The sequence below is a fragment of the Aegilops tauschii genome, chromosome 1, assembly GCF_002575655.3.
Source record: "Aegilops tauschii subsp. strangulata cultivar AL8/78 chromosome 1, Aet v6.0, whole genome shotgun sequence".
Classification (NCBI taxonomy): Eukaryota; Viridiplantae; Streptophyta; class Magnoliopsida; order Poales; family Poaceae; genus Aegilops; species Aegilops tauschii.
In genome coordinates this window covers 455937673-455964514 of record NC_053035.3, presented here as the reverse complement: position 1 = coordinate 455964514, position 26842 = coordinate 455937673, and the positions used below count along the sequence as shown (strand labels likewise).

General features: G+C 44.6%; 1 protein-coding gene across 1 annotated transcript; it reads left to right on the top strand.

The window, feature by feature from the left end:
- Positions 1 to 23076: 23076 nt before the first annotated feature.
- LOC109744026 (putative receptor protein kinase ZmPK1) lies at positions 23077 to 26216 on the top strand. Its single transcript, XM_020303118.4, has one exon. The coding sequence runs from the start codon at positions 23673 to 23675 to the stop codon at positions 26085 to 26087; it is 2415 nt and encodes an 804-aa protein (XP_020158707.1). The 5' UTR covers positions 23077 to 23672; the 3' UTR covers positions 26088 to 26216.
- Positions 26217 to 26842: the final 626 nt, after the last annotated feature.

The window sequence follows — 26842 nt, the reverse complement described above, 5'->3', positions numbered from 1 at the left end:
CTTGATGACCCATAAGTGTATGGGATCTATCGTAGTCCTTTCGATAAGTAAGAGTGTCGAACCCAACGAGGAGCAGAAGGAAATGACAAGCGGTTTTCAGTAAGGTATTCTCTGCAAGCACTGAAATTATCGGTAACAGATAGTTTTGTGATAAGGTAATTTGTAACGGGTAACGAGTAATGAACGTAAATAAGGTGCAGCAAGATGGCCCAATCCTTTTTGTAGCAAAGGACAAGCCTGGACAAACTCTTATATGAAGGAAAACGCTCTCGAGGACACATGGGAATTATCGTCAGGCTAGCTTTCATCACGCTCATATGATTCGCGTTCGTTACTTTGATAATTTGGTATGTGGGTGGACCGGTGCTTGGGTACTGCCCTTTCTTGGACAAGCATCCCACTTATGATTAACCCCTATTTCAAGCATCCGCAACTACAAAAGAAGTATTAAGGTAAACCTAACCATAGCATGAAACTTATGGGTCCAAATCAGCCCCTTACGAAGCAACTCATAAACTAGGGTTTAAGCTTCTGTCACTCTAGCAACCCATCATCTACTTATTACTTCCCAATGCCTTCCTCTAGGCCCAAACAATGGTGAAGTGTCATGTAGTCGACATTCACATAACACCACTAGAGGCGAGACAACATACATCTCATCAAAATATCGAACGAATACCAAATTCACATGACTACTTATAGCAAGGCTTCTCCCATGTCCTCAGGAACAAACGTAACTACTCACAAATCATATTCATGTTCATAATCAGAGGGGTATTAATATGCATAAAGGATCTGAACATATGATCTTCCACCAAATAAACCAACTAGTATCAGTTATAAGGAGTAATCAACACTACTAGTCAACCCACAGGTACCAATCTGAGGTTTTGGGACAAAGATTGGATACAAGAGATGAACTAGGGTTTGAGAGGAGATGGTGTTGGTGAAGATGTTGATGGAGATTGACCCCCTCCCGCAGAGAGGATCGATGGTGATGACGATGGTGATGATTTCCCCCTCCCAGAGGGATGTTTCCCCGGCAGAACAGCTCCGCCGGAGCCCTAGATTGGTTCAGCCAAGGTTCCGCCTCGTGGCGGCGGTGTTTCTTCCCGAAAGCTTGCTTATGATTTTTTCCAGGGTAAAAGACTTCATATAGCAGAAGAAGGGCACCGGAGGCCTGCCAGGGGGCCCACGAGGGAGGGGGGCGCGCCCCCTACGCTCGTGGCCAGGGTGTGGGCCCCCTCTGGTTGATTCTTTCTCTAGTATTTTTCATATATTACAAAACGTGGCTCCGTGAAGTTTCAGGACTTTTGCAGTTGTGCAGAATAGGTCTCTAATATTTGCTCCTTTCCCAACCCAGAATTCCAATTGCCGGCATTCTCCCTCTTCATGTAAACCTTGTAAAATCAGAGAGAATAGTCATAAGTATTGTGACATAATGTGTAAGAACAACCCATAATGCAATAAATATCGATATAAAAGCATGATGCAAAATGGACGTATCACTCATCATATGTTGAATTATGCCATTATATCCTGTTAAGTTATCCATCATATATCTGAAACTGTGTCATGCTATCCTGTTTAGTTAGGCATCATATCTGTGAAATTGTGTCATGCTGTCCTGTTTGCTTAGACAACATATATGTGAATTACCACACCTGTCTATCATACAATGTCTGTACGTTCAATTTCTTTTATTGTTTATCAGCCATTTGAATTGGAGGGGGTGATGGAAGTATCTAAGGGAGCAAAAACCCGTTCTTTAGAAAAGACAGTGCTACCCATCGATGCATATAGAACCATGGTTGTACTGGGCCACAAACTTGCCCCACCACACATAATCGAGACTCTTCCAGATTGCACACTTACACCGTTGGGCAGAGAACCAGCTACAACCCATCTAACCCAACCCTAGTGGATAGTAACCCACTTCTAGTTGACAAAGCACCATGTCCACCATAGAGTACCCCCACACGAGCAGTTCGTAAAGCAACTGCAGTGCCCAAAGCACGAAGACCACCACAGCGAACCCAAACTCCATGTTTAAAGCAGAAGAGCAACTGTTCTCAGGTCAGATTCCATAGCTATGGTCCATACTCCTTTGTTGTTGCATCACTATATTTACTCATACCAACTACTTTCGAATATGAAGGATCCAATTGAAACTCCAATGGCGCAACGGGTATGTTTTAAACCTATTCTTCAACTGGATTGTTGTTCTAACTTCTTGCTCTATGTTGATTTCAGTTTCAGTTGTATAAACAGTTATGTTCTCATGTGATGTACATACAAGTGTTGCCAATGCTGTGTAGTTTCTCACACTTATATTCTGTCTATGTTGTTGTGTCTTCAAAATATATGAGTTGAACTATGTCTCTATCTTGATTTGGCAACATAAACTAGAATGATATGGACAATACAGTGACCATAGTACATAGATATATGTTTGTTTCATGCTGTTATCCTGTCCACCTTACTGCTGAACCGGTTTACCAAAATGAGTTTGGTATACTACAGACTAAACATGTGATGTGTCTGCTTGTTTCTCTTGTAGTATGCGAACAGAATATTGGAGAAGAGCACCGCACTATGCAATGGTAGAGAAAGTAATGCAGATAAGGTTCAAGATAGTGAGACAACCCTGTTGGTCTCCAAGAAAGGTGATTAAAACGATCTCGTAGACAGTGAGAAAACCCCACAGTCCTACATTGATGTAGTGTTCGAGTTACTGGCCAGTACCGCTGGTACAAGCTATTCGACCCCGCTGCATGAATCACTTCGGCTTCTTCAGTCTCAACTACAAGCTGAAAGGCATCAGTCAGCTGTGTTGCGACAAGAAGCCGAAGGACTGAGGAAGTCCCTGCATAATTCAGATGCATACTTTCTTGTGCAACAGCAAGCACTGGAGGATTTAAGCGCCAAACAAGAGAAAGTTAATAAGCTTGCTAAGAATCTTGCCAGCAATATGGGTACCCAGGATATTGTTTCTTGAGCTCTTCTGAAGTGGTTTCAGTTCTGGACTTGTTTTGCTGCGGCGTTTATTTGCACTGGTCGCCAACTTTGACGACCAGTGTATGTGATGTTGCTTTGTTCCCTATATTTGCACTGGTAGCGAACTTTGATGCCCAGTGGATGTAATATGTGTAATAGCAGTGCTAGCCTAGCTTAAGTTGCTTGCTTATTTAGTTCCTTGTTGTCTTGTTTATTTGTTAGCTTGTAGTCAGTGCAGTTCTTTTTCCGCGGTTTGCTAGTGGCCGCAATAACCTATTTTTTAAAACTAGGCCACAATAACCCTGGGCTACATATTTACTGTAGTTACCATGGGCCTCCTACGGACGTAGAAACAATGGGCCTTCTAAGGGCCGTAGAAACAATGGGCCTTCTACGGGCCGTAGCATCAATGGGCCTTCTACGTGCTGTATGATCGATAGGCCAAACATGGACCAATAACAGACCGCATTATGGGCCGTAAACGGGCTAGATTTGGAATCGTCCGTTCATGGGCCGACAATAATGGGCCGTCGTTAATCGGCCGTATTGGACGACGCGACGCTATGAAAACGGCCCAACGGATTAACGGGCAGCAAACGGGCCGATTGTAACCGCGGGCTGAATTTGGCCCACAAGCAGAAAAGGCCAATAACGGGCCGTAAGTAACCGAATGCTGGTAATGAGCCCAAGAATAAATGGGCCCTGAGAAGGTCGAAAGATAACACGGGATGGAAACGGCCCAATGGAATAATGGGCTGTTAATGGGTATAAAGGGGTACACTGTTCATTGCGGGCCAGATTCATCACGGGCCTTTAATGGGCCAAGAGTTACAAATGGCCTCGTATGGGCCGAAAGACATCATGGGCCATACATGGGCCGGAAGTTACAACGGGCTGGCATCATATTGGATGGCCCAATTGAAGCTACTGGGCTTAATTCTGATAGGCCGTAACGGGTCGTGAGTTAGCGGGCCGTAAATGGGCTATATACGAACACGTCGTTAACAGGCTTTCCGTGGGCCGGCCCGTTACCTTTTGACCAAGTCAAACGGGCCGGCCTTTTCACCGGCATGGGCCTTAGATGGGCTGTGCCACGTGTCGATGTATCATAGGTCCCTCCTGTCCAATGAATGGATGACATCTATGCCAACGGTGAGCCAACACGTGTTTCCTCCGGCCAATGAGAATTTTACACGTGAAAAATCCTCATTGGTCCGGTCTGTTAGCGGGTTATCGGATCCAAAACCGTACCCGGTAGCTTAACGGCGACCCGTTACGGTGGATGCCACGTGTCGGTCACCCTTGACGAAAGCACTTCCATGACGCGCGATTTATCGTCATGGAAGTGGACAATTCCGTGATGATAATTTTGGTAATGTCATGGAACACTTCTACGACAGCACATGTATGACTATCTTGATTCTGTCATAAAATTGTCATGGATGTACATGCATGACAGAAAACGTGACCTACTGTGACAAACACGTATCATCATAGAAGTGTCTTTTTTTTGTAGTGTGTGAACGCCCGTTCCAGCTTTTGTTTTCGCCAGTTGCAACATTTGACACTTGAACATCTGGTTGTAGCAAAGTCAGGTGCCATCGTCACCGACAACGCTCGCCGCCGTCCTGGTTGCAACTAAACCGAGCGCCAGTGGTAGCTTCCTCGATACCAGTTCCAGCAAAAACATAGCATCGTCGGAGGAGGAGGAGCGGGGGTGGGGGACGGAGCGCAGGGAGGCGGCAACTTTTTCATGCACTTGTTGTTCATATTTGAATTATATTCATTAAATGCGTAGAAATTATTTTAGTGACTTAAAAATAGGAAACAAGCCACAAAAATGCCGAATTTGGAGTGAAAGCGAGCAGATTTGTGCCGCCACATGCAGTGGCGGAGACAGGGGGACTAGCAGGGCCCTGGTCCCCCTAACATCATTGATTTACTCCTAATATAGAGATGGACAGTGCAGAATTTAGAAAAGAATAATGCATTAGTGTAGTTTGGCCCCTGTAATCAAAAGTTTGTCTCATTTCCCCCCCCCCCCAATCTTTAACTTCTGGCTAATCCCCGGATAGCTTGGGTCACTTGTAGAAAACAAGGCTTTGGTTCGGGCCTGGCCAGCCCATTAGTCCCGGTTCTTCACGAACCGGGACCCATGGGGGGCATTAGTCCCAGTTCGTGAGCCTAGGGGGCCGGCCGGGGCCTCGTGGGCATTGGTCCCGGTTCTTCTGGATCCATTTGTCCCGATTCTAGGCACGAACTGGGACCAATGGGCCGCGCTCCTGGCCCACAACCATTGGTGCCGGTTCATGCCTAGAACCGGTACAGAAGGGGGATTTAGTTCCGGTTCCTGCCACGAACCGGGACAAATAAGTTGCCTATATATACCCCATCGCCGTAGCAAAGCACTCCACAGTGCTCTGTTTTTTGCTGGCCGGCGAGGGGGGCATTGGGTGCTCTAGCTCACCTCCTATGCACATGAGGTGTTTGATGAAATGCCCGAGCCAGACTAGTTAAGCTTTCTCCTCTCGAAGCTCGACCTCGGAGCTCCATTTTCCCCGAGATTTGTCTAGGTTTAGCAGTCCATCACGCCCCGTCCCCATTTTCACCGCCGTCGATTACCCGCACCGATCTCGTCGCCGGCACCACCGTGGTGAGCCTCTTGTTCTTATCTTCTTTCTGATTTTCTTACTTTAGATAGATACTTGTCTGATTTTCTTACTTTAGATAGATACTTGTCTGATTTTCTTACTTTTGACACACATAATTATATATAATGCACGCAGATGAACCGACAATGGATGTACGATGACAGACACACCTCCGAGTACATTAAGGGCGTGCATAATTTTCTCGAAGTGGCTGAGGCAAACAAGCAGAATGGTTCTATGTGTTGTCCATGCCCTAAATGTGGGAATACGAAGTCTTACCCTGACCGGAAAATCCTTCACACCCACCTGCTTTAAAAGGGTTTCATGCCACACTATAATGTTTGGAAAAGGCACGGAGAAATAGGGGTTATGATGGAAGACGGTGAAGAAGAAGAGGACGATGACAACTACGTGCCCCCTGAATACGGTGATGCTACAACGGGGGGAGCTGCTGAAGATCAAGAGGAACCAGACAATGTGCCCGATGATGCTGCAACGGGGGAAGCTGCTGAAGATCAAGAGGAACCAGACGATGTGCCCGATGATGATGATCTCTGCCGGGTCATTGTCGATGCAAGGACGCAATGCGAAAGCCAAAAGGAGAAGCTGAAGTTCAATCGCATGTTAGAGGATCACAAAAAAGGGTTGTACCCCAATTACGAAGATGGCAACACAAAGCACAGTACCGTACTGGAATTGATGCAGTGGAAGGCAGAGAATGCTGTGCCTGACAAAGGATTTGAGAAGCTACTGAAAATATTGAAGAAGAAGCTTCCAAAGGATAACGAATTGCCCGACAGTACATACGCAGCAAAGAAGGTCGTATGCCCTCTAGGATTGGAGGTGCAGAAATACATGCATGCCCTAATGACTGCATCCTCTACCGTGGTGCGTATGAGGATTTGAACGCATGCCCAGTATGCGGTGCATTGCGGTATAAGATCAGACGAGATGACCCTGGTGATGTTGACGGCGAGCCCCGCGGGAAGAGGGTTCCTGCGAAGGTGATGTGGTATGCTCCTATATTACCACGGTAGAAACGACTGTTCAGAAACAAAGAGCATGACAAGTTGATGCGATGGCACAGTGAGGACCGTAAGAAAGACGGGAAGTTGAGAGCACCCGCTGACGGGTCGCAGTGGAGAAAAATCGAGTGAGAGTACTGGGCTGAGTTTGCACGTGACCCAAGGAACGTATGGTTTGCTTTAAGTGTGGATGGCATTAATCCTTTCGGGGAGCAGAGCAGCAATCACAGCACCTGGCCGTGACTCTATGTATGTATAACCTTCGTCCTTGGATGTGCATGAAGCGGAAGTTCATTATGATGCTAGTTATCATCCAAGGCCCTAAGCAACCCGGCAACGACATTGATGTGTACCTAAGGCCATTAGTTGAAGAACTTTTAAAGCTGTGGAATGGAAACGGTGTACGTACGTGGGATGAGCACAAACAGGAGGAATTTAACCTGCACGCGTTGCTGTTTGTAACCATCAACGATTGGCCCGCTCTCAGTAACCTTTCAGGACAGACAAACAAGGGATACCACGCATGCACGCACTATTTAGCGGACACCGAAAGTATATACCTGGACAAATGCAGGAAGAATGTGTACCTGGGCCATCGTCGATTTCTTCCGACCAACCATCAATGTCAAAAGAAAGGCAATCATTCCAAAGGCGAGGCAGATCACCGGAAGAAGCCCGCCATGTGTACCAGTGATCCATACTTGCTATGGTCAATGATTTACACGTAATCTTTGTAAAGGGTCCCGGTGGAGTAGCTGTTCCGAATGACGCTGAGGGACGCGCACCCATGTGGAAGAAGAAATCTATATTTTGGGACCTACCCTACTGGAAAGACCTAGAGGTCCGCTCTTCGATCGATGTGATGCACGTGACGAAGAACCTTTGCGTGAACCTGCTAGGCTTCTTGGGCGTGTATGGGAAGACAAAAGATACAGCTGAGGCACGGGAGGACCTGCAACGTTTGCACGAAAAAGACGGCATGCCTCCAAAGCAGTATGAAGGTCCTGCCAGCTACGCTCTTACCAAAGAAGAGAAGGAAGTCTTCTTTGAATGCCTGCTTAGTATGAAGGTCCCGACTGGCTTCTCGTCAAATATAAAGGGAATAATAAATATGCCAGAGAAAAAGTTCCAGAACCTAAAGTCTCATGACTGCCACGTGATTATGACGCAACTGCTTCCGGTTGCATTGAGGAGGCTTCTATCGGAAAACGTCCGATTAGCCATTGTGAAGCTATGTGCATTCCTCAATGCAATCTCTCAGAAGGTGATCGATCCAGAAATCATCCCAAGGCTAAGGAGTGATGTGGTGCAATGTCTTGTCAGTTTCAAGCTGGTGTTCCCACCATCCTTCTTCAATATCATGACGCACGTCCTAGTTCATCTAGTTGAGGAGATTGTCATTCTGGGCCCCGTATTTCTACACAATATGTACCCCTTTGAGAGGTTCATGGGAGTCCTAAAGAAATATGTCCATAACCGCGCTAGGCCAGAAGGAAGCATCTTCATGGGCCATCAAACAGAGGATGTTATTGGGTTTTGTGTTGACTTCATTCCTGGCCTTAAGAAGATAGGTCTCCCTAAATCGCGGTATGAGGGGAGACTGACTAGAAAAGGCACGCTTGGAGGGGACTCAATAATATGCAGGGACGGATATTTTTGGTCTCAAGCACACTACAATGTTCTACAGAACTCTACCTTGGTGACCCCGTATGTCGATGAACACAAGAACAGTCTGCGCTCCAAACACCCGGAGCAGTGTGCTACCTCTTGAGCACTGCGTTGGTTTTCCCTTGAAGAGGAAAGGGTGATGCAGCAAAGCAGCGTAAGTATTTCCCTCAGTTTTTGAGAACCAAGGTATCAATCCAGTAGGAGGACACGCACGAGTCCCTCGCACCTACACAAACAAATAAATCCTCGCAACCAACATAATAAAGGGGTTGGCAATCCCTTCACGGTCACTTACGAGAGTGAGATCTGATAGATATGATAAGATAATATTTTTGGTATTTTTATGATAAAGATGCAAAGTAAAATAAAAGGCAATAAAAATAGCTAAGTGTTGGAAGATTAATATGATGGAAGATAGACCCGGGGGCCGTAGGTTTCACTAGTGGCTTCTCTCATGAGCATAAGTATTACGGTGGGTGAACAAATTACTGTTGAGCAATTGATAGAATTGAGCATAGTTATGAGAATATCTAGGTATGATCATGTATATAGGCATCACCTCCAAGACAAGTAGACCGACTCCTGCCTGCATCTACTACTATTACTCCACACATCGACCGCTATCCAGCATGCATCTAGAGTATTAAGTTCATAAGAACAGAGTAACGCTTTAAGTAAGATGACATGATGTAGAGGGATAAACTCATGCAATATGATATAAACCCCATCTTGTTATCCTCGATGGCAACAATACAATACGTGCCTTGCTGCCCCTACTGTCACTGGGAAAGGACACCGCAAGATTGAACCCAAAGCTAAGCACTTCTCCCATTGCAAGAAAGATCAATCTAGTAGGCCAAACCAAACTGATAATTCGAAGAGACTTGCAAATATAACCAATCATACATAAAAGAATTCAGAGAAGATTCAAATATTGTTCATAGATAAACTTGATCATAAACCCACAATTCATCGATCTCAAAAAACACACCGCAAAAGAAGATTACATCGAATAGATCTCCACAAGAGAGGGGGAGAACATTGTATTGAGATCCAAAAAGAGAGAAGAAGCCATCTAGGTAATAACTATGGACCCGAAGGTCTGAGGTAAACTACTCACACATCATCGGAGAGGCTATGGTGTTGATGTAGAAGCCCTCCGTGATCGATGCCCCCACCGGCGGAGCTCCGGAAAAGGCCCCAAGATGGGATCTCACGGGTATAGAAGGTTGCGGCGGTGGAATTAGGTTTTTGGCTCCGTATCTGGTAGTTTGGGGGTACGTAGGTATACATAGGAGGAAGAAGTACGTCGGTGGAGCAACGTGGGGCCCCTACCTCGTGCCTTCCTAGTTGATGTCTTGACGTAGGGTCCAAGTCCTCTGGATCACGTTCGTTCCGAAAATCACATTCCCGAAGGTTTCATTCCGTTTGGACTCCGTTTGATATTCTTTTTCTGCGAAACTCTGAAATAGGCAAAAAACAGCAATTCTAGGCTGGGCCTCCGGTTAATAGGTTCGTCCCAAAAATAATATAAAAGCGTATAATAAAGCCCAATAATGTCCAAAACAGAATATAATATAGCATGGAGCAATAAAAAATTATAGATACATTGGAGACGTATCAAGCATCCCCAAGCTTAATTCCTACTCGTCCTCGAGTAGGTAAATGATAAAAACAGAATTTTTGATGTGGAATGCTACTTGGCATAATTTCAATGTAATTCTCTTAATTGTGGTATGAATATTCAGATCCGAAAGATTCAAGATAAAGGTTTAATATTGACATAAAAGTAATAATACTTCAAGCATACTAACTAAGCAATTATGTCCTCTCAAAATAACATGGCCAAAGAAAGTTCATCCCTACAAAATCATATAGTTTAGTCATGCTCCATTTTCATCACACAAGAATGCTCTCATCATGCATAACCCCGATGACAAGCCAAGCAATTGTTTCATACTTTAGTAATCTCAAACTTTTTCAACCTTCACGCAATACATGAGCGTGAGCCATGGATATAGCACTATGGGTGGAATAGAATATAATGATGGGGGTTATGTTGAGAAGACAAAAAAGGAGAAAGTCTTGCATCAACGCAGCTAATCAATGAGCTATGGAGATGCCCATCGATTGATGTTAATGCAAGGAGTAGGGATTGCCATGCAACGGATGCACTAGAGCTATAAATGCATGAAAGCTCGACAAAAGAAACTAAGTGGGGGTGCATCCAACTTGCTTGCTCACGAAGACCTAGGGCATTTGAGGAAGCCCATTATTGGAATATACAAGCCAAGTTCTATAATGAAAAATTCCCACTAGTATATGAAAGTGACAAAACAAGAGACTCTCTATCATGAAGAGCCTGGTGCTACTTTGAAGCACAAGTGTGGAAAAAGGATAGTAGCATTGCCCCTTTTTATTCTCTCTTTTTTTGGGCCTTCTCTTTTTTTGGCCTTTCTCTTTTTTTATTAGGGCAATGCTCTATGAAAGATGATCATCACACTTCTATTTATTTACAACTCAATGATTACAACTCGATACTAGAACAAAGTATGACTCTATATGAATGCCTCCGGCGGTATACCGGGATAGCAATGAATCAAGAGTGACATGTATGAAGAATTATGAACGGTGGCTTTGCCACAAATACAATGCCAACTACATGATCATGCAAAGCAATATGACAGTAATGAACGTGTCATGATAAATGAAATAGTGGAAGTTGCATGGCAATATATCTCGGAATGGCTATGGAAATACCATAATAGGTAGGTATGGTGGCTGTTTTGAGGAGGATATAAGGAGGTTTATGTGTGAAAGAGCGTATCATATCACGGGGTTTGGATGCACCGGCGAAGTTTGCACCAACTCTAAATGTGAGAAAGGGCAATGCACGGTACCGAAGAGGCTAGCAATGATGGAAGGATAAGAGTGCGTATAATCCATGGACTCAACATTAGTCATAAAGAACTGACATACTTATTGCAAAAATCTACAAGTCATCAAAAACCAAGCACTACGCGCATGCTCCTAGGGGGATAGATTGGTAGGAAAAGACCATCGCTTTTCCCCGACCGCCACTCATGAGGAGGACAATCAAAGAACACCTCATGCTTCAAATTTGTTACATAATGTTTACCATACGTGCATGCTACGGGACTTGCAAACTTCAAAACAAGTATTTCTGAAATTCACAACTACTCAACTAGCACAACTTTAATATCACTTCCTCCATATCTCGAAACAATCATGAAGCATCAAACTTCTCTTAGTATTCAGCACACTCATAAGAAAGTTTTTTTTACTAGTCCTGAATACTTAGCATATTAGGATTAATTTCCCAATTTAAGCAAATTACCATGCTGTTTAAGACTCTCAAAATAATATAAGTGAAGCATGGGAGAATAATAGTTTCTATAAAACAAAACCACCGCCGTGCTCTAAAAGATATAAGTGAAGCACTAGAGCAAAAACTATATAGCTCAAAAGATATAAGTGAAGCGCATAGAGTATTCTAATAAATTCTGAATCATGTGTGTCTCTCATCAAAAGGTTTGTACAGCAAAGATGATTGTGGTAAACTAAAAAGCAAAGACTCAAATCATACAAGATGCTCCAAGCAAAACACATATCATGTGGTGAATAAAAATATAGCTCCAAGTAAAGTTACCGATGGAAGTAGACGAAAGAGGGGATGCCTTCCGGGGCATCCCCAAGCTTTGGCTTTTAGGTCCTTAGATTATCTTGGGGTGCCATGGGCATCCCCAAGCTTAGGCTCTTGCCACTCCTTGTTCCATAATCCATCAAATCTTTTACCCAAAACTTGAAAACTTCACAACACAAAACTTAACAGAAAATCTCGTGAGCTCCGTTAGCGAAAGAAAACAAAACACCACTTAAAGGTACTGTAATTAACTCATTATTTATTTATATTGGTGTTAAACCTACTTTATTCCAACTTCTCTATGGTTTATAAACCATTTTATTAGCCATAGGTTCATCAAAATAAGCAAACAACACACGAAAAACAGAATCTGTCAAAAACAGAACAATCTGTAGTAATCTGTAACTAACGCAAACTTCTGGAACTCTACAAATTCAGCCAAAATAGGACGACCTAGATAATTTGTTTATTGATCAGCAGCATTTGGAATCAATATTTTATCACGTTCTCGTGATTTTTAACAATTAGTTTCGTGAACAGAAAGTTTCTGGAATTTTCAGCAAGATCAAATAACTATCATCCAAGAAGATCCTATAGGTTAAACTTGGCACAAACACTAATTAAAACATAAAAACAGATCTAACCAGAGGCTAGATCAAATATTTATTCCTAAACAGAAGAGAAAAGCAAAAAATAAAAATAAAATTGGGTTGCCTCCCAACAAGCGCTATCGTTTAACGCCCTTAGCTAGGCATAATAGCAAGGATAGATCTAGGTATTGCCATCTTTGGTAGGCAATCCAATAGTGGCTCTCGTAATAGATTCATAAGGTAATTTAATTTTCTTTATAGGAAAGTGTTCCATGCCTTTCCTTAACGGAAATTGGAATCTAATATTCCCTTCCTTCATATCAATAATTGCACCAATCGTTCTAAGGAAAGGTCTACCAAGAATAATAGGACATGAAGGATTGCAATCTATATCAACAACAATAAAATCTACGGGCACATAGTTCCTATTTGCAATAATAAGAACATCATTAATTCTTTCCATAGGTTTCTTAATGGTGGAATCCGCAAGGTGTAAGTTTAGAGAGCAATCATCAAAATCACGGAAACCTAGCAAATCACACAAAGTCCTTGGAATCGTGGAAACACTAGCACCCAAATCACACAAAGCATAGCATTCATGATCTTTAATTTTAATTTTAATAGTAGGTTCCACTCATCATAAAGTCTTCTAGGGATAGAAACTTCCAACTCAAGTTTTTCTTCATAAGATTGCATCAAAGCATCAACGATATGTTTAGTAAAAGCTTTATGTTGACTATAAGCATGTGGAGAATTTAGCACGGATTGCAACAAGGAAATACAATCTATCAAAGAGCAATTATCATAATTAAATTCCTTGAAATCCAAAATAGTGGGTTCATTAATGTCTAGAGTTTTGATCTCTTCAATCTCACTTTTTGCATTAAGATCTAAAAACTCCGAATTTTTGGAACGCCTTGTAGGTAGAGGTGAATCATATTCAGTCCCATCATTATCAAGATTCATATTGCTAAACAAATATTTAATAGGGGACACATCAATAACTTTTAGATCTTCATCTTTATTTTCATAGAAACTAGAAGAATACGCTTTCACAAAGCAATCTTTCTTAGCACGCATCCTAGCGGTTCTTTCTTTGCACTCATCAATGGAAATTCTCATGGATTTGAGAGACTCATTGATATCATGCTTAGGTGGAATAGATCTAAGTTTCAAAGAATCAACATCAAGAGAAATTCTATCAACGTTCCTAGCCAATTCATCAACTTTAAGCAATTTTTCTTCAAGCAAAGCATTGAAATACTTTTGTGAATTCATAAACTCCTTAATAGTAGTCTCAAATTCAGAGGGCATCTTATTAAAATTTCCATAAGAATTGTTGTAGGAATTACCATAATTATTAGAGGAATTACTAGGATATGGCCTTGGATTAAAGTTTCCTCTATACGCGTTGTTACCAAAATTATTCCTACCAACAAAATTCACATCCATAGATTCATTATTATTCTCAATCAAAGTAGACAAAGGCATATCATTAGGATCAGAAGAAACACTTTTATTAGCAAATAATTTCATAAGCTCATCCATCTTTCCACTCAAAACATTAATTTCTTCTATCACATGCACTTTCTTATTAGTATATCTTTCAGTGTGCCATTGAGAATAATTAACCATAATATTATCTAGGAGTTTAGTAGCTTCTCCTAAAGTGATTTCCATAAAAGTGCCTCCCGCGGCCGAATCTAAAAGATTTCTAGAAGCAAAATTCAATCCGGCATAAATTTTTTGTATAATCATCCATAAATTCAAACCATGTGTAGGGCAATTACGTATCATTAATTTCATCCTCTCCCAAGCTTGTGCAACATGTTCATGATCAAGTTGCTTAAAATTCATAATGTCATTTCTAAGGGATATGATCTTAGCGGGACGAAAATACTTAGAGATAAAAGCATCTTTGCACTTATTCCAAGAATCAATAATATTTTTAGGCAAGGATGAAAACCAAGCTTTAACACGATCTCTAAGCGAAAAAGGAAATAGCTTCAATTTAACAATATCATTGTCAACATTTTTGTTCTTTTGCATATCACACAAATCAACAAAGCTATTTAGATGGGTAGCGGCATCTTCACTAGGAAGGCCGGCGAATTGATCTTTCATGACAAGATTCAACAAAGCAGCATTAATTTCACAAGATTCAGTATCGGTAAGAGGAGCAATCGGAGTGCTAAGGAAATCATTGTTGTTGGTATTGGTAAAGTCACACAATTTGGTATTATCTTGAGCCATCCTGACAAGCAAGCAATCCAACACACGAGCAAACAAGAAGCAAGCCAAAAAGAGGCGAACGGAAAAGAGAGGGCGAATAAAACGGCAAGGGTGAAGTGGGGGAGAGGAAAACGAGAGGCAAATGGCAAATAATGTAATGCGGGAGATAAGGGTTTGTGATGGGTACTTGGTATATTTACTTTTGCGTAGACTCCCCGGCAACGGCGCCAGAAATGGCTCGTTGTCGGGAGTCCAAATCTTGACTTGACCTTGCGTAAGCCTCCCCGGCAACGGCGCAAGAAATCCTTCTTGCTACCTCTTGAGCACTGCGTTGGTTTTCCCTTGAAGAGGAAAGGATGATGCAGCAAAGTAGCGTAAGTATTTCCCTCAGTTTTTGAGAACCAAGGTATCAATCCAGTAGGAGGCCACGCACGAGTCCCTCGCACCTACACAAAAAAATAAATCCTCGCAACCAATGCAATAAAGGGGTTGTCAATCCATTCACGGTCACTTGCGAGAGTGAGATGTGATAGATATGATAAGATAATATTTTTGGTATTTTTATGATACAGATGCAAAGTAAAATAAAACGCAATAAAAATAGCTAAGTGTTGGAAGATTAATATGATGGAAGATAGACCCGGGGGCCGTAGGTTTCACTAGTGGCTTCTCTCATGAGCATAAGTATTACGGCGGGTGAACAAATTACTGTTGAGCAATTGATAGAATTGAGCATAGTTATGAGAATATCTAGGTATGATCATGTATATAGGCATCACGTCCGAGACAAGTAGACCGACTCCTGCCTGCATCTACTACTATTACTCCACACATCGACCGCTATCCAGCATGCATCTAGAGTATTAAGTTCATAAGAACAGAGTAACGCTTTAAGTAAGATGACATGATGTAGAGGGATAAACTCATGCAATATGATATAAACCCCATCTTGTTATCCTCGATGGCAACAATACAATACGTGCCTTGCTGCCCCTACTGTCACTGGGAAAGGACACCGCAAGATTGAACCCAAAGCTAAGCACTTCTCCCACTGCAAGAAAGATCAATCTAGTAGGCCAAACCAAACTGATAATTTGAAGAGACTTGCAAAGATAACCAATCATACATAAAAGAATTCAGAGAAGATTCAAATATTGTTCATAGATAAACTTGATCATAAACCCACAATTCATCGGTCTCAACAAACACACCGCAAAAGAAGATTACATCGAATAGATCTCCACAAGAGAGGGGGAGAACATTGTATTGAGATCCAAAAAGAGAGAAGAAGCCATCTAGCTAATAACTATGGACCCGAAGGTCTGAGGTAAACTACTCACACATCATCGGAGAGGCTATGGTGTTGATGTAGAAGCCCTCCGTGATCGATTCCCCCTCCGGCGGAGCTCCGGAAAAGGCCCCAAGATGGGATCTCACGGGTACTGAAGGTTGCGGCGGTGGAATTAGGTTTTTGGCTCCGTATCTAGTAGTTTGGGGGTACGTAGGTATATATAGGAGGAAGAAGTACGTCGGTGGAGCAACGTGGGGCCCACGAGGGTGGAGGGCGCGCCCAGGGGGGTAGGCGCGCTCCCCTACCTCGTGCCTTCCTGGTTGATGTCTTGACGTAGGGTCCAAGTCCTCTAGATCACGTTCATTCCGAAAATCATGTTCCCGAAGGTTTCATTCCGTTTGGACTCCGTTTGATATTCTTTTTCTGCGAAACTCTGATAGGTTAGTCCCAAAAATAATAGGTTAATAGGTTAGTAGGTTAATAGGTTAATAGGTTAGTCCCAAAAATAATATAAAAGTGTATAATAAAGCCCAATAATGTCCAAAACAGAATATAATATAGCATGGAGCAATCAAAAATTATAGATACGTTGGGGACGTATCAAAGTGCGACGACTGGATTACATGTGAACACATCAGTACTTTCAGCAGTTGGTTGGATACACGTCTCAGTGGTGACAACACTGTTTGTGATGAGTTGTACTCGTTGTCCAGGGCACCATCTTTGACTGTATGGACTTACAAAGGATACGAGATAAATGGGAATACATTTTACACGATCGCCCAAGATCAAAAGAGCACAAACCAAAACAGCGGTGTCCGCTTTGATGCAGCAGCCGAGAGCGGAAAGGACACATATTATGGTTACATAGTGGACATATGGGAACTTGACTACGGACATGATTTTAAGGTCCCTTTGTTTAAGTGCAAATGGGTCAATCTGTCAGGAGGCGGGGTACAGGTAGACCCATAGTACGGAATGACAACAGTGGATCTGAACAATCTTGGGTACACTGACGAACCGTTCGTCCTAGCCAATGATGTGGCACAGGTTATCTATGTGAAGGACATGTCTACCAAACCGAGAAAAAGAAAAGATAAGGAAGCGAATACATCATACGATGATCCAAAGCGCCACATAGTTCTTTCAGGAAAAAGGGACATCGTGGGAGTGGAGGGAAAGACAGACATGTCCGAAGATTATGAAAAGTTTCATGAAATTCCTCCCTTCAAAGTCAAGGCTGATCCAAGCATCCTGATAAATGATGAAGATTATCCATGGTTACGGCGCAATAAGGAAAGGACACAAGCGAAGAAAAAATTGAAGACTTTCTCTTCACAACTATTATGATGATACCATGCCAACTTTCAACCTTTTCGTAGTTCATTTGAAATGCCTGTTGTAACAGACGAGTTTCCGTATGAAATCCTGATACTTCGAAAGAGATTGTCCGTTTTGTACACGAAGTGCATCCAGTTTTTGCCGTAACCCTTTCAACTTTCTTGCCCATGCTATGTGGATGAAATGATGATACCATGCCAACTTTCAACCTTTTCACTGCCTCATTTGAAATGCTTTTCAATTTCAGCGTCTTATAGCTCAAAATAATCAGTAAATGCATGAAAAATAACAAATGAAGTCAGAAAGGGTTGAAAATTAATGATGTGGCTTTGAATGGTGCATTTTGAACACACAAAAAGTCAGGAGTTCAAATAAGTTTAAAAAATGAAATCCCTTTGTAACAGATGAGTTTCCGTATGAAATCCTGATACTTCGAAAGAGATTGTCCGTTTTGTACATGAAGTGCATCCAGTTTTTGCCGTAACCCTCTCAATTTTTTGCACATGCTATGTGGGTGAAATGAAGATACCATGCCAACTTTCAACCTTTTCAGAGTTCATTTGAAATGCTTTTCAAAGTATTTTCTGTTCAAAATCATTAAAAGCATAAAGAATTTTCATAAAGAACTTTTTTTGTTAGAAACTTTAATAGCAAAAAGAATTATCATAAAGTAAAATAAATAAGTAATTAGAAACAAAACAAAATAAAATAAATAAGTTTTTTGTTGTAAGTAGAAACAAAACAAAATAAATAAAGCAAAAAAGAAAACAAAAAAACAGGCAAAAAATAAAAAATATGCCACCTACTCGGCCACCACTGCCTGAATACGACTAGAAACCCATCCATGTGCCAGGATTCAGGCCAGCAGAAGGCCCAGTAGGCCCATCAGGCATAGCAGTGACAATTAGGCCCGTAAGCCTGCAATGGAGAGGAGCTCGAGAGGGGTGCGGCAGTGGGGCTTATAAACCACTGCGCGCCCCTCTCAAGTAGCGAGGTGGGACTAAACTTTTGACGCGGGCGCAGCAGCACAAGGCCTTTGGTCCCGGTTGGTGGCACCAACCGGGACTAAAGGGGGGGCATTGGTACCGGTTCGTGCCATGAACCGGTACCAATGCCCCCCCTTTAGTCCCGGTTGGTGCCACCAACCGGGACCAAAGGCCGCCGCTTCCCGCCCTTTGGGCTGCTGAAAAGTGGCCTTTGGTCCCGGTTGGTGGCAACAACCGGGACTAAAGGTCGCATTCATCCTGGTTGCTGTCACGAACCGGGACCAATGCTTCGTCTATATAACTAGCACTTGTGAAATTTTTCATTCAGTTCGTCTTCCCCGCCCCAACGACGCCGCCAGGCTGCCCCTCTGCGCCCCGCCGTCGCCGTCGTCGCCTCTGCCTCCGACGCCGCCCAGACGCCGTCGCCGCCCCGCACCCCTGCCTCCTCGTTGCCCGTCGCCGCGCCCCTCACCGTCGCCGTCGCCGCCCCCTGCCTCCTCGTCGCCCGTCGTCGTCGCCGCGCCCCTCACCGTCGCCCCCGTGCCCTGCCTCCTCGTCGATCGCCACCCCCTTGCGCAGTGAGCTCATATGAATTTTCCTAATTTAGATGTGTAGTTTAGATATGTAGTTAATTGAGTTGTTGTAATTTGTTCATAAATGAATATGCAACAGTTAGAATTTTTTTCTGTTCATAGATTTTTGTGGTGATATTATTGTTGAATATGCAAATGTTTGTGTGTTCATATATATGCAAAGAATATGTCAATTTGTTTCATAGAATTTTTATGATTTTTTTCTGTTGTAATTTTGTTCATAGAATTTTTATTTTGTTCATAGAATTTTTATGATTTTTTTCTGTTGTAATTTTGTTCATAGAATAAGAAGAGAAAGTGTTAAATATAATTAGTTAGAAAAATAATAGAACTAGTTAAACTAGTTTATTTTTAATTAGTAAGTACTACTTTATTCTATTTATAGTAAGTGCTTAGTAGTTGAACTAGTTGATTTAATAAAACTAGTTTATTTTACTATAGAAGTAGTTTATTTTTAGCAAAAAATTAATAGAACTAGTTTATTTTTTTGGTTAAAGAAATTATTCCCGCATCGACGTCGACGATGCCTATCCCGCATCCTCGTCGTCGACTCGGTGGAGGAGGCCGGCTTGATCAGAGGGGCCATGTCAGGGACTGGGCTCCGCCGGGCTGGTTTTGGGAGGTGCTACCTTCCGAGGGCGTAGGTTGGTGAGGAGCCAGCCCGTCGTTGACCCGATCCTTGTTTGGTGGCGGTCGCGTGGGCCAGTGACGGTGCCGAGGCTTCCGGACACCGCGGAGGTGGTACGTCACCGTGTCAGCGAGGAGGACGAGCACGTCCGTCGCTACATGGTTGCGTTGGAGGGAAGGTTCGACAATACCTGGCAGGTTCTTCAGGATCTCACTGGAGCTATGATCCTGTGATGGTTCCTTCTCTTTGGGTGTCCACCGCCCGCGCCGATACCCGTCGGGCGCTATGGTTCTAGTTGTACTAGCGATGCTATATGTATGATAGTATTCGAGGTGTATTAGTGATAATATTCGACGATGTACAGACGCATGGAGATGATGTAGTTTTGCTTATAATTGAATGCATCCTAATTTGAATACTACTTTATTTTGCGATTTGATTTTGCTTATTCAGTGCTCAAATTAGAAAACTACTCCTATTTTGAATGCTAAAATTGGAGAGCACTATGCAAGGCGTATGCATATGATTAGTTGATAGCTTATAGGGTTTTTGTTTCGCAGAAATCAAGGAGCCCCCCTCCATCATCCCCGCCGTCGTGCCCGTCACCGACCCCCTCCGACCTCAAGGTGAGACCAGCCAAATCCTTTTTTAGAAAGATAATTAAACGATATTTCGGGTGGACTTTAAGTCTGTCGAGTCCACCATATATGAGAGGACGAAGAATCCCGACTGTTGTTGTGGGGGTAGCTTCTCCTTCGTTCCCGTGTGCTAGACAATTTGGTGTAATGCACTCGGGAACGAAAGGAGGAGCTACCATCACCGACGGTCGCAAATGTCAGAGAGGAATCAGTGAGGGAGAGTTCCACCATATATATATATGAGAGAACGAAGAATCCCGACTGTTGTCGTGGGGGTCGCTTCTCCTTCATTCCCGTGTGCTAGACATTTTGGTGTAATGCACTTGGGGATGAAAGGAGGAGCGACCATCACCAACGGTCGAATGTATACACCATGTGAGCTGAGAGTTTTCAAGAAAAGACTCGACAGACCGATAGTCAACCCGTGATGAATAATAATGATCTAACTTCGGTTTTTTAGTACATATATTCAATTTTAGACATTTAATATTTGAATTATGAACATAGGAAATGTCGTACTCGGACGACGAAAGTCTCCCGTGGGAGTGCGATTGGTGCCACGACGACCGAGGTCTGTGCGATAGGCCTCACCCGGACGAAGATCGGCGCTTCAACATTAAGCTGGAGGAGACCTTCGATGTTGAAACGGTACGCAACGACGACAAGTGTTATTTTTTTGTAATTAAGCACGACTTCAACTATTTCAACGTGTACTTTTCATCTTTTACAATTCGACTAGCTTATCCCATGCCATGCAAGACGCTACGTCTTGGAGAGGATGGGTTTTGAAGACCATGAAAGTATGGAAACAAAGAAAATTCACCTAAGGACCCATCATGATATGGATTTTGAAGTAAATCTGTATAATTCTGAGAGCGTAACCCATTTTGGTTGCAAAAATTGGGAAGCATTTTGCAAGATGTATGGTTTTGATGAGGGTATGCTTGTCACCATGGATCTTGGTGATCCTGACATCGAGCAAGACAATATGGACATTTGGGTCCTTGTTGATACGCCTCCAATTCTACCGCTATGTGAGTTTCTCAAACATAGTTATTAGCTAATTTATATTGTTCATTTCAAAATAGTTGACAGCTTATTTTGATTGTTCAAACAATGTGCGGAACATGGTAGACAGAACCTACTACACCGATGGCTCTGAGTTAACTTATAAGGAGAAAACTCATCTGGTCGGATTTTGTACTGATCTTGAGAATTACAACATCTATTGTAAAACTCCTCCACATTATGGTCAATACGTGCCGCTAGTGCACATGTTGAACTACGGTACTATGGAGATACCCTGGTAAGATTTTTTTACTATTACGACATCCGTGCATCTTTTGCATACTTCTAAAACTAGTACATCATTGCTAACTATGAAGTTATTACTATGTTTTTCAACAGATAATCCCAGAGGATTGTGTGCCTCATCTGATGTGTCAGAGTGGTCGCCTTGATGTTTTGAACATACGTCCAGGTCATCCTACGAATCTGAACTGTCCATACCGGATTTCTAAAAGAAGTGGAGACATGAAAATCAAGGAATGGAAAAAATGTATGGACAGTCGCAAGGAGGTCCTTGGAAGCAAAAGGAAGCGAGGCGCAAGAATTGGAGACAGGATGATCTCCATTCTTCATAATGGAGAGTCAGGGTCTATATTGTTTTATGCTATTTTACCTTCAAGAGGGTATTTAGGTCCTACCTAATACTGTTGATCATGTGGCTAGAACAATTAAGTAGGGTTGGTTCGATGATTATGAGGATGATGATCGTATGACTTGTTATTAATAACGAGTAGAAGTTGTATGATGATGATTAGTAGGACTTGTTATTATGATGATGCATGATGCGGGCATGAAGAGTTATTATATATCAGTGGGTGAAATGAACATGGATTGGAGTGAAGTGAAGGCAACAAGCATGTGGTGCATGTCGAAAGTAGTACTAATCCAAACTTGATCAAGTTAGGATTAATATTACTTTCGAGATGCACCACATGTTGCCTTCACTTTAATCTAACCCATGTTTAGGCATAGCAGTAGCGTTGGTAAACCAAGCACGGAAATAAGAGAGGACACTTCTCTCTGTTAGCTAGCTTACACACCCTAAATTACCCCCTAAACCACCCCCTTTCAGAAAGAAAAAAACAAAAACCTCAGCTCCTGCCACCTGCTGACGTGTGGATGCCTATTGGTCCCGATTGGTGCCACCAACCGGGACTAAAGGCCCTCCTGCCTGGGCTTGCTGCACCGGCCACGTGGAGGCCCATCTGTCCCGGTTTGTGTAAGAACCGGGACTAAAGGCCTAGGGCATTAGTAACGACCCTTTAGTCCCGGTTCAAAAACCGGGACAGAAGGGCCTTACGAACCGGGACAATAGGCCCTTTTTCTACCAGTGGGTGGTCGTCTATGGTGGGTAGGCGTCCCTCCCATCCGCAAGAACAACTATGTTCTACAGTGGAGTACTTGGTGGGGTGACTATCAAAGGATCTATCTTGAAGATGATGTTTGAAACATCGCTTCATGTCCAAATGGAAAAAATTCTGGTCTTTATTGGTCGGGTTCAACAACGAAGAACTTGTGTAATTACCTTGTTAAAGGGGTTGTCTCGTTGTTTGATGCACTGGCCTTAAGCGATTGGTTTCAGCAATGAAGATGAAAATCCTTCCTACCACTCATTGGACAATGACAACACGAGGAACGTGTGTACCTCTTCTTGAAGGAGCTACTACGGAAGAAATTGATTTAGTGTTTTATTCGTGTTTTTTCTTGTATTGGTACTGCCGATGTTAGTCTCAGGCAGTGCTATATTTGTGAGATCTTACATTAATTTTTTTCTTCCTTCTTATTACATGTTATGTCACTTGACTGATTAAGTCTTAGACTCTTAGGGCATGGCCAACGGGCTGCCTCAAGGGTGATGCCCCATGTGCCAGCTCGGCTCGGACGATGCGTTGGCATAAAAGCTATAGCCTGAAAACCAAAGCGGGGTGTGTTGGAAGAGAGTAGAAAGAGAAAAGGTGGATTTCTCACAGATTTCTCAGAGAGAGGGGAGGTGGCATGTGTTGGAAAAGAGTAGGAAGCGAAAAGGAGTAAAAGATGATGGCATCACAGGGAGTAGCTTGTATTGGGTGAGTGTGGTACAAACCAATAGCTTCATTCAACTTTAACTACATGGACAACTTGAGACCACACCATACTAGTGCTTCCATTGGTCATGCCCTTAGTACCACGGCTAACTGGAAATTTGTAACCACGGCTAACTGCATCTCACTACTTTTCTCTTCAGCCTTTATAAAAGAACACCACTGGCCTGACGACGTAACTAGCACGTACTCACAGCATTGCTCTACGTACCACTCGTGATGGCTGGATTCGCCAGTCCAGCCCTCCTTCCACTCGTCTCTCTCGTTCTGCTGCTGCGCTCCTCTGCGGCTCAACACACGCTGGGCGCCGGCTCATCCCTGTCGGTGGAAGACCACGAGCGGCCCTTCCTGGTGTCGCCGGACGCCACCTTCTCCTGCGGCTTCCTCCCAGCCGTCCACGTCGACAACGCCTTCTACTTCTCCGTCTGGTTCACCGCGGCCAAGAACCGGACCGCCGTCTGGACGGCCAACCCTGGCGCCCCCGTGAACGGCCGGGCTTCCCGTGTATCCTTCGGCCACGACGGCGTGCTGGCCCTCGCCGATGCCAACGGGACGACCGTGTGGGACAGCAAGACCGGCGGTAACAAGCGCCTCGCCGTCTCCCTTCTCGACGCCGGCAACCTTCTCATCACGGACCCGGAAGATTCCACCGGCGTTGCCGCGTGGCAGAGCTTCGACTGGCCGACGGACACGCTGCTCCCATCGCAGACGCTGTCCAAGGACAAGAAGCTCATCGCCGGCTACTACACGCTCTACTACGACAACGACAACGTGCTGCGCCTCCTCTACGACGGCCCGGAGATCGCCAGCATCTACTGGCCGGACCCGGACCTCGGCGTGTTCGGGAGCGGCCGGACCAACTATAACAGCTCACGGGTCGGCGTCCTCGACGACGCCGGGGTGTTCCTCTCCAGCGACAACCTGCGAGCCGAGGCCACCGACCTGGGCGTCGCCGGCGCCAAGAGACGGCTGACCGTCGAGCAGGACGGGAACCTGAGGATGTACAGCCTGGACGCGGCCGGAGGATGGACGGTCACGTGGGCGGCGCTGAAGCAGCCGTGCTCCGTCCACGGGCTGTGCGGCAAGAACGCCATCTGCGAGTACCAGCCGTCCCTCCGGTGCTCCTGCGCGCCGGGGTACGAGAGGGTGGACCGCCGGGACTGGACAAAGGGCTGCAACCCGACGTTCACCGCCAACTGCAGCGGAGCCGTGGCGCCGGAGCGGTTCAAGTTTGTCAAGGTGGCCTACACCGACTTCTACGGCTACGACCTCGGGTTCAACCAGTCCGTCACGTTCCAATACTGCAAGAGCATCTGTTTGAATACATGCTCCTGCATCGCCTTCTCCTACCGGACGGATGGCCAGGGCAGGTGCTACCCAAAAGGCCTCCTGTTTAACGGCTACACCTCGCCGGCGTTCCCCGGAAGCATATACCTCAAGGTGCCTAGAGGTCTCAACGCCTCGGCACCGACGCCGTCCGCGGGCCTCGACTGCAATCATAATGGTTCCGGTGCCGCCATCGTCCCTCCATACGCGTACACGTATGGGGCACCCAGCAGCCACACGAACTGGTCCTACGTTTTCGCCTTCGCCGCAGCACTCGGATTTCTTGAGCTTCTCCTTTTCTTCGTCGCCATGGCATGGTGGTTCCTGTCAGGACATGAGAGCATCCCATTCCCCAGCTCTCTGGAGGCATCGGGCTATAGGCTCATCTTGGGGACCCAGTTCAGGAGGTTCACATACCGGGAGCTCAAGAATGCGACCGGGAACTTCAACGAGGAGCTCGGCCGGGGCGGCTCCGGCATTGTGTACCGCGGCGTGCTTGACAAGGCCACCGTGGTGGCGGTGAAGAAGCTGACAAACGTGGTACAGGGCGAGGAGGAGTTCTGGGCGGAGATGACGGTGTTTGGGAGGATCAACCATATGAACCTCGTGAGGATTTGGGGGTTCTGCTCCGAGGGGAAACACAAGCTGCTAGTGTACGAGTATGTGGAGAACGGGTCGCTAGACATGCACCTGTTCGGCGACGACGTTGGTAAGGTGCTGGCATGGAGTGAGCGGTTCAAGATCGCTTTGGGTGCCGCCAGGGGCCTAGCCTACCTCCACCACGAGTGCCTTGAGTGGGTCATTCACTGCGACGTCAAGCCGGAGAACATCCTGCTCACGCGGGACTTGGACCCAAAGATCTCTGATTTTGGGCTGGCCAAGCTGTCCGGGAGGAAGGCCATTGGCGATGGCGTACAACTCTCCCACATGAGGGGGACGACAGGGTACATCGCACCCGAGTGGGCGCTGAGTTTGCCGGTCGACGCCAAGGTCGATGTGTATAGCTATGGCATCGTGCTTCTGGAGATCCTGATCGGGAGCAGGATATCTGACCAAACGACTAACGGGGATCGGCTGGAGATGTGCCAAATCGCGCAGGCACTGAAGAGGGTGGCGACGACTGGAGAGGTTGTGTCATTGCTGGATAGTAGGTTGGATGGGCAATTCAACCCTCGGCAGGCCATGGAAATGGTGAAGCTCTCCTTGGCGTGCATGCAGGAAAGGAGCAACCGGCCGACCATGGATGACATCTCGAAAGCTCTTACAGCCTGCGATGACGAGGACGAGCACCCTGCCTACTTCCGGTGAATTCGATTCGTCACTATATTCCCCTGGATCTACTTCTTGTAGCTTACATCTTGTTCTTCCTATGTTGTTGTACCGCTATAAAAAATAATAAAATATAGATGTGTATAGGTTTTTTTTTGCGGGTATTAATGCATACTCTATTGACTATTCTATGGGTTGGCTTTTAGATTGATTGTAATGGCATGTCTACTTAATTATGATATAGTATCTATGCATGCCTAACTGTTTACAACGAGATTAAATGCTTTGTTAATTCTGACTGCCTGCGTTATGATAGAACTATTGAAATGTGTCGTCACATCTAAAAGAAAACTTGCATGACTTGAAGTCTGCGGTATGGTTGCTTGACTCAGAGTCTCGAGTCTCCGCCCATTGCTTTCCCTCACTCATATTTCATTCTTCGCACTACTGTGGAATTAAATCATCCCGTGGCCCTGACCATACGAACATGTGATGGGAAATTATTACGAGTAGGATGGAAAGCTGCTTCACTCCAGTCCAAAGTCCTCTTCTTGCTTTCATGGGTGACTCTTCTTATACGAAACTGTGGAATTAAGCGCGTACGATCCAGCTTGACTTGACTCCAGCAGAGGCAAGTACGTGCAGGTCTCCTCCGCGTCAACATATATACGTACGTGTCGTCCTCTTATACCTGCAGCGTGTATGCTTTCCGGCTTGTTGGGCCCCGCGTACAGTCAGTGGCGTAGCCAGCTCAATTTGCTAGGGTGGTCCCGTAATAGGAATATTTACATAAG

What these genes read in the sequence shown, in the direction of transcription:
- LOC109744026 (XM_020303118.4), top strand. Translation starts at nt 23,673, where the DNA reads ATGGCTGGATTCGCCAGTCCAGCCCTCCTTCCACTCGTCTCTCTCGTT.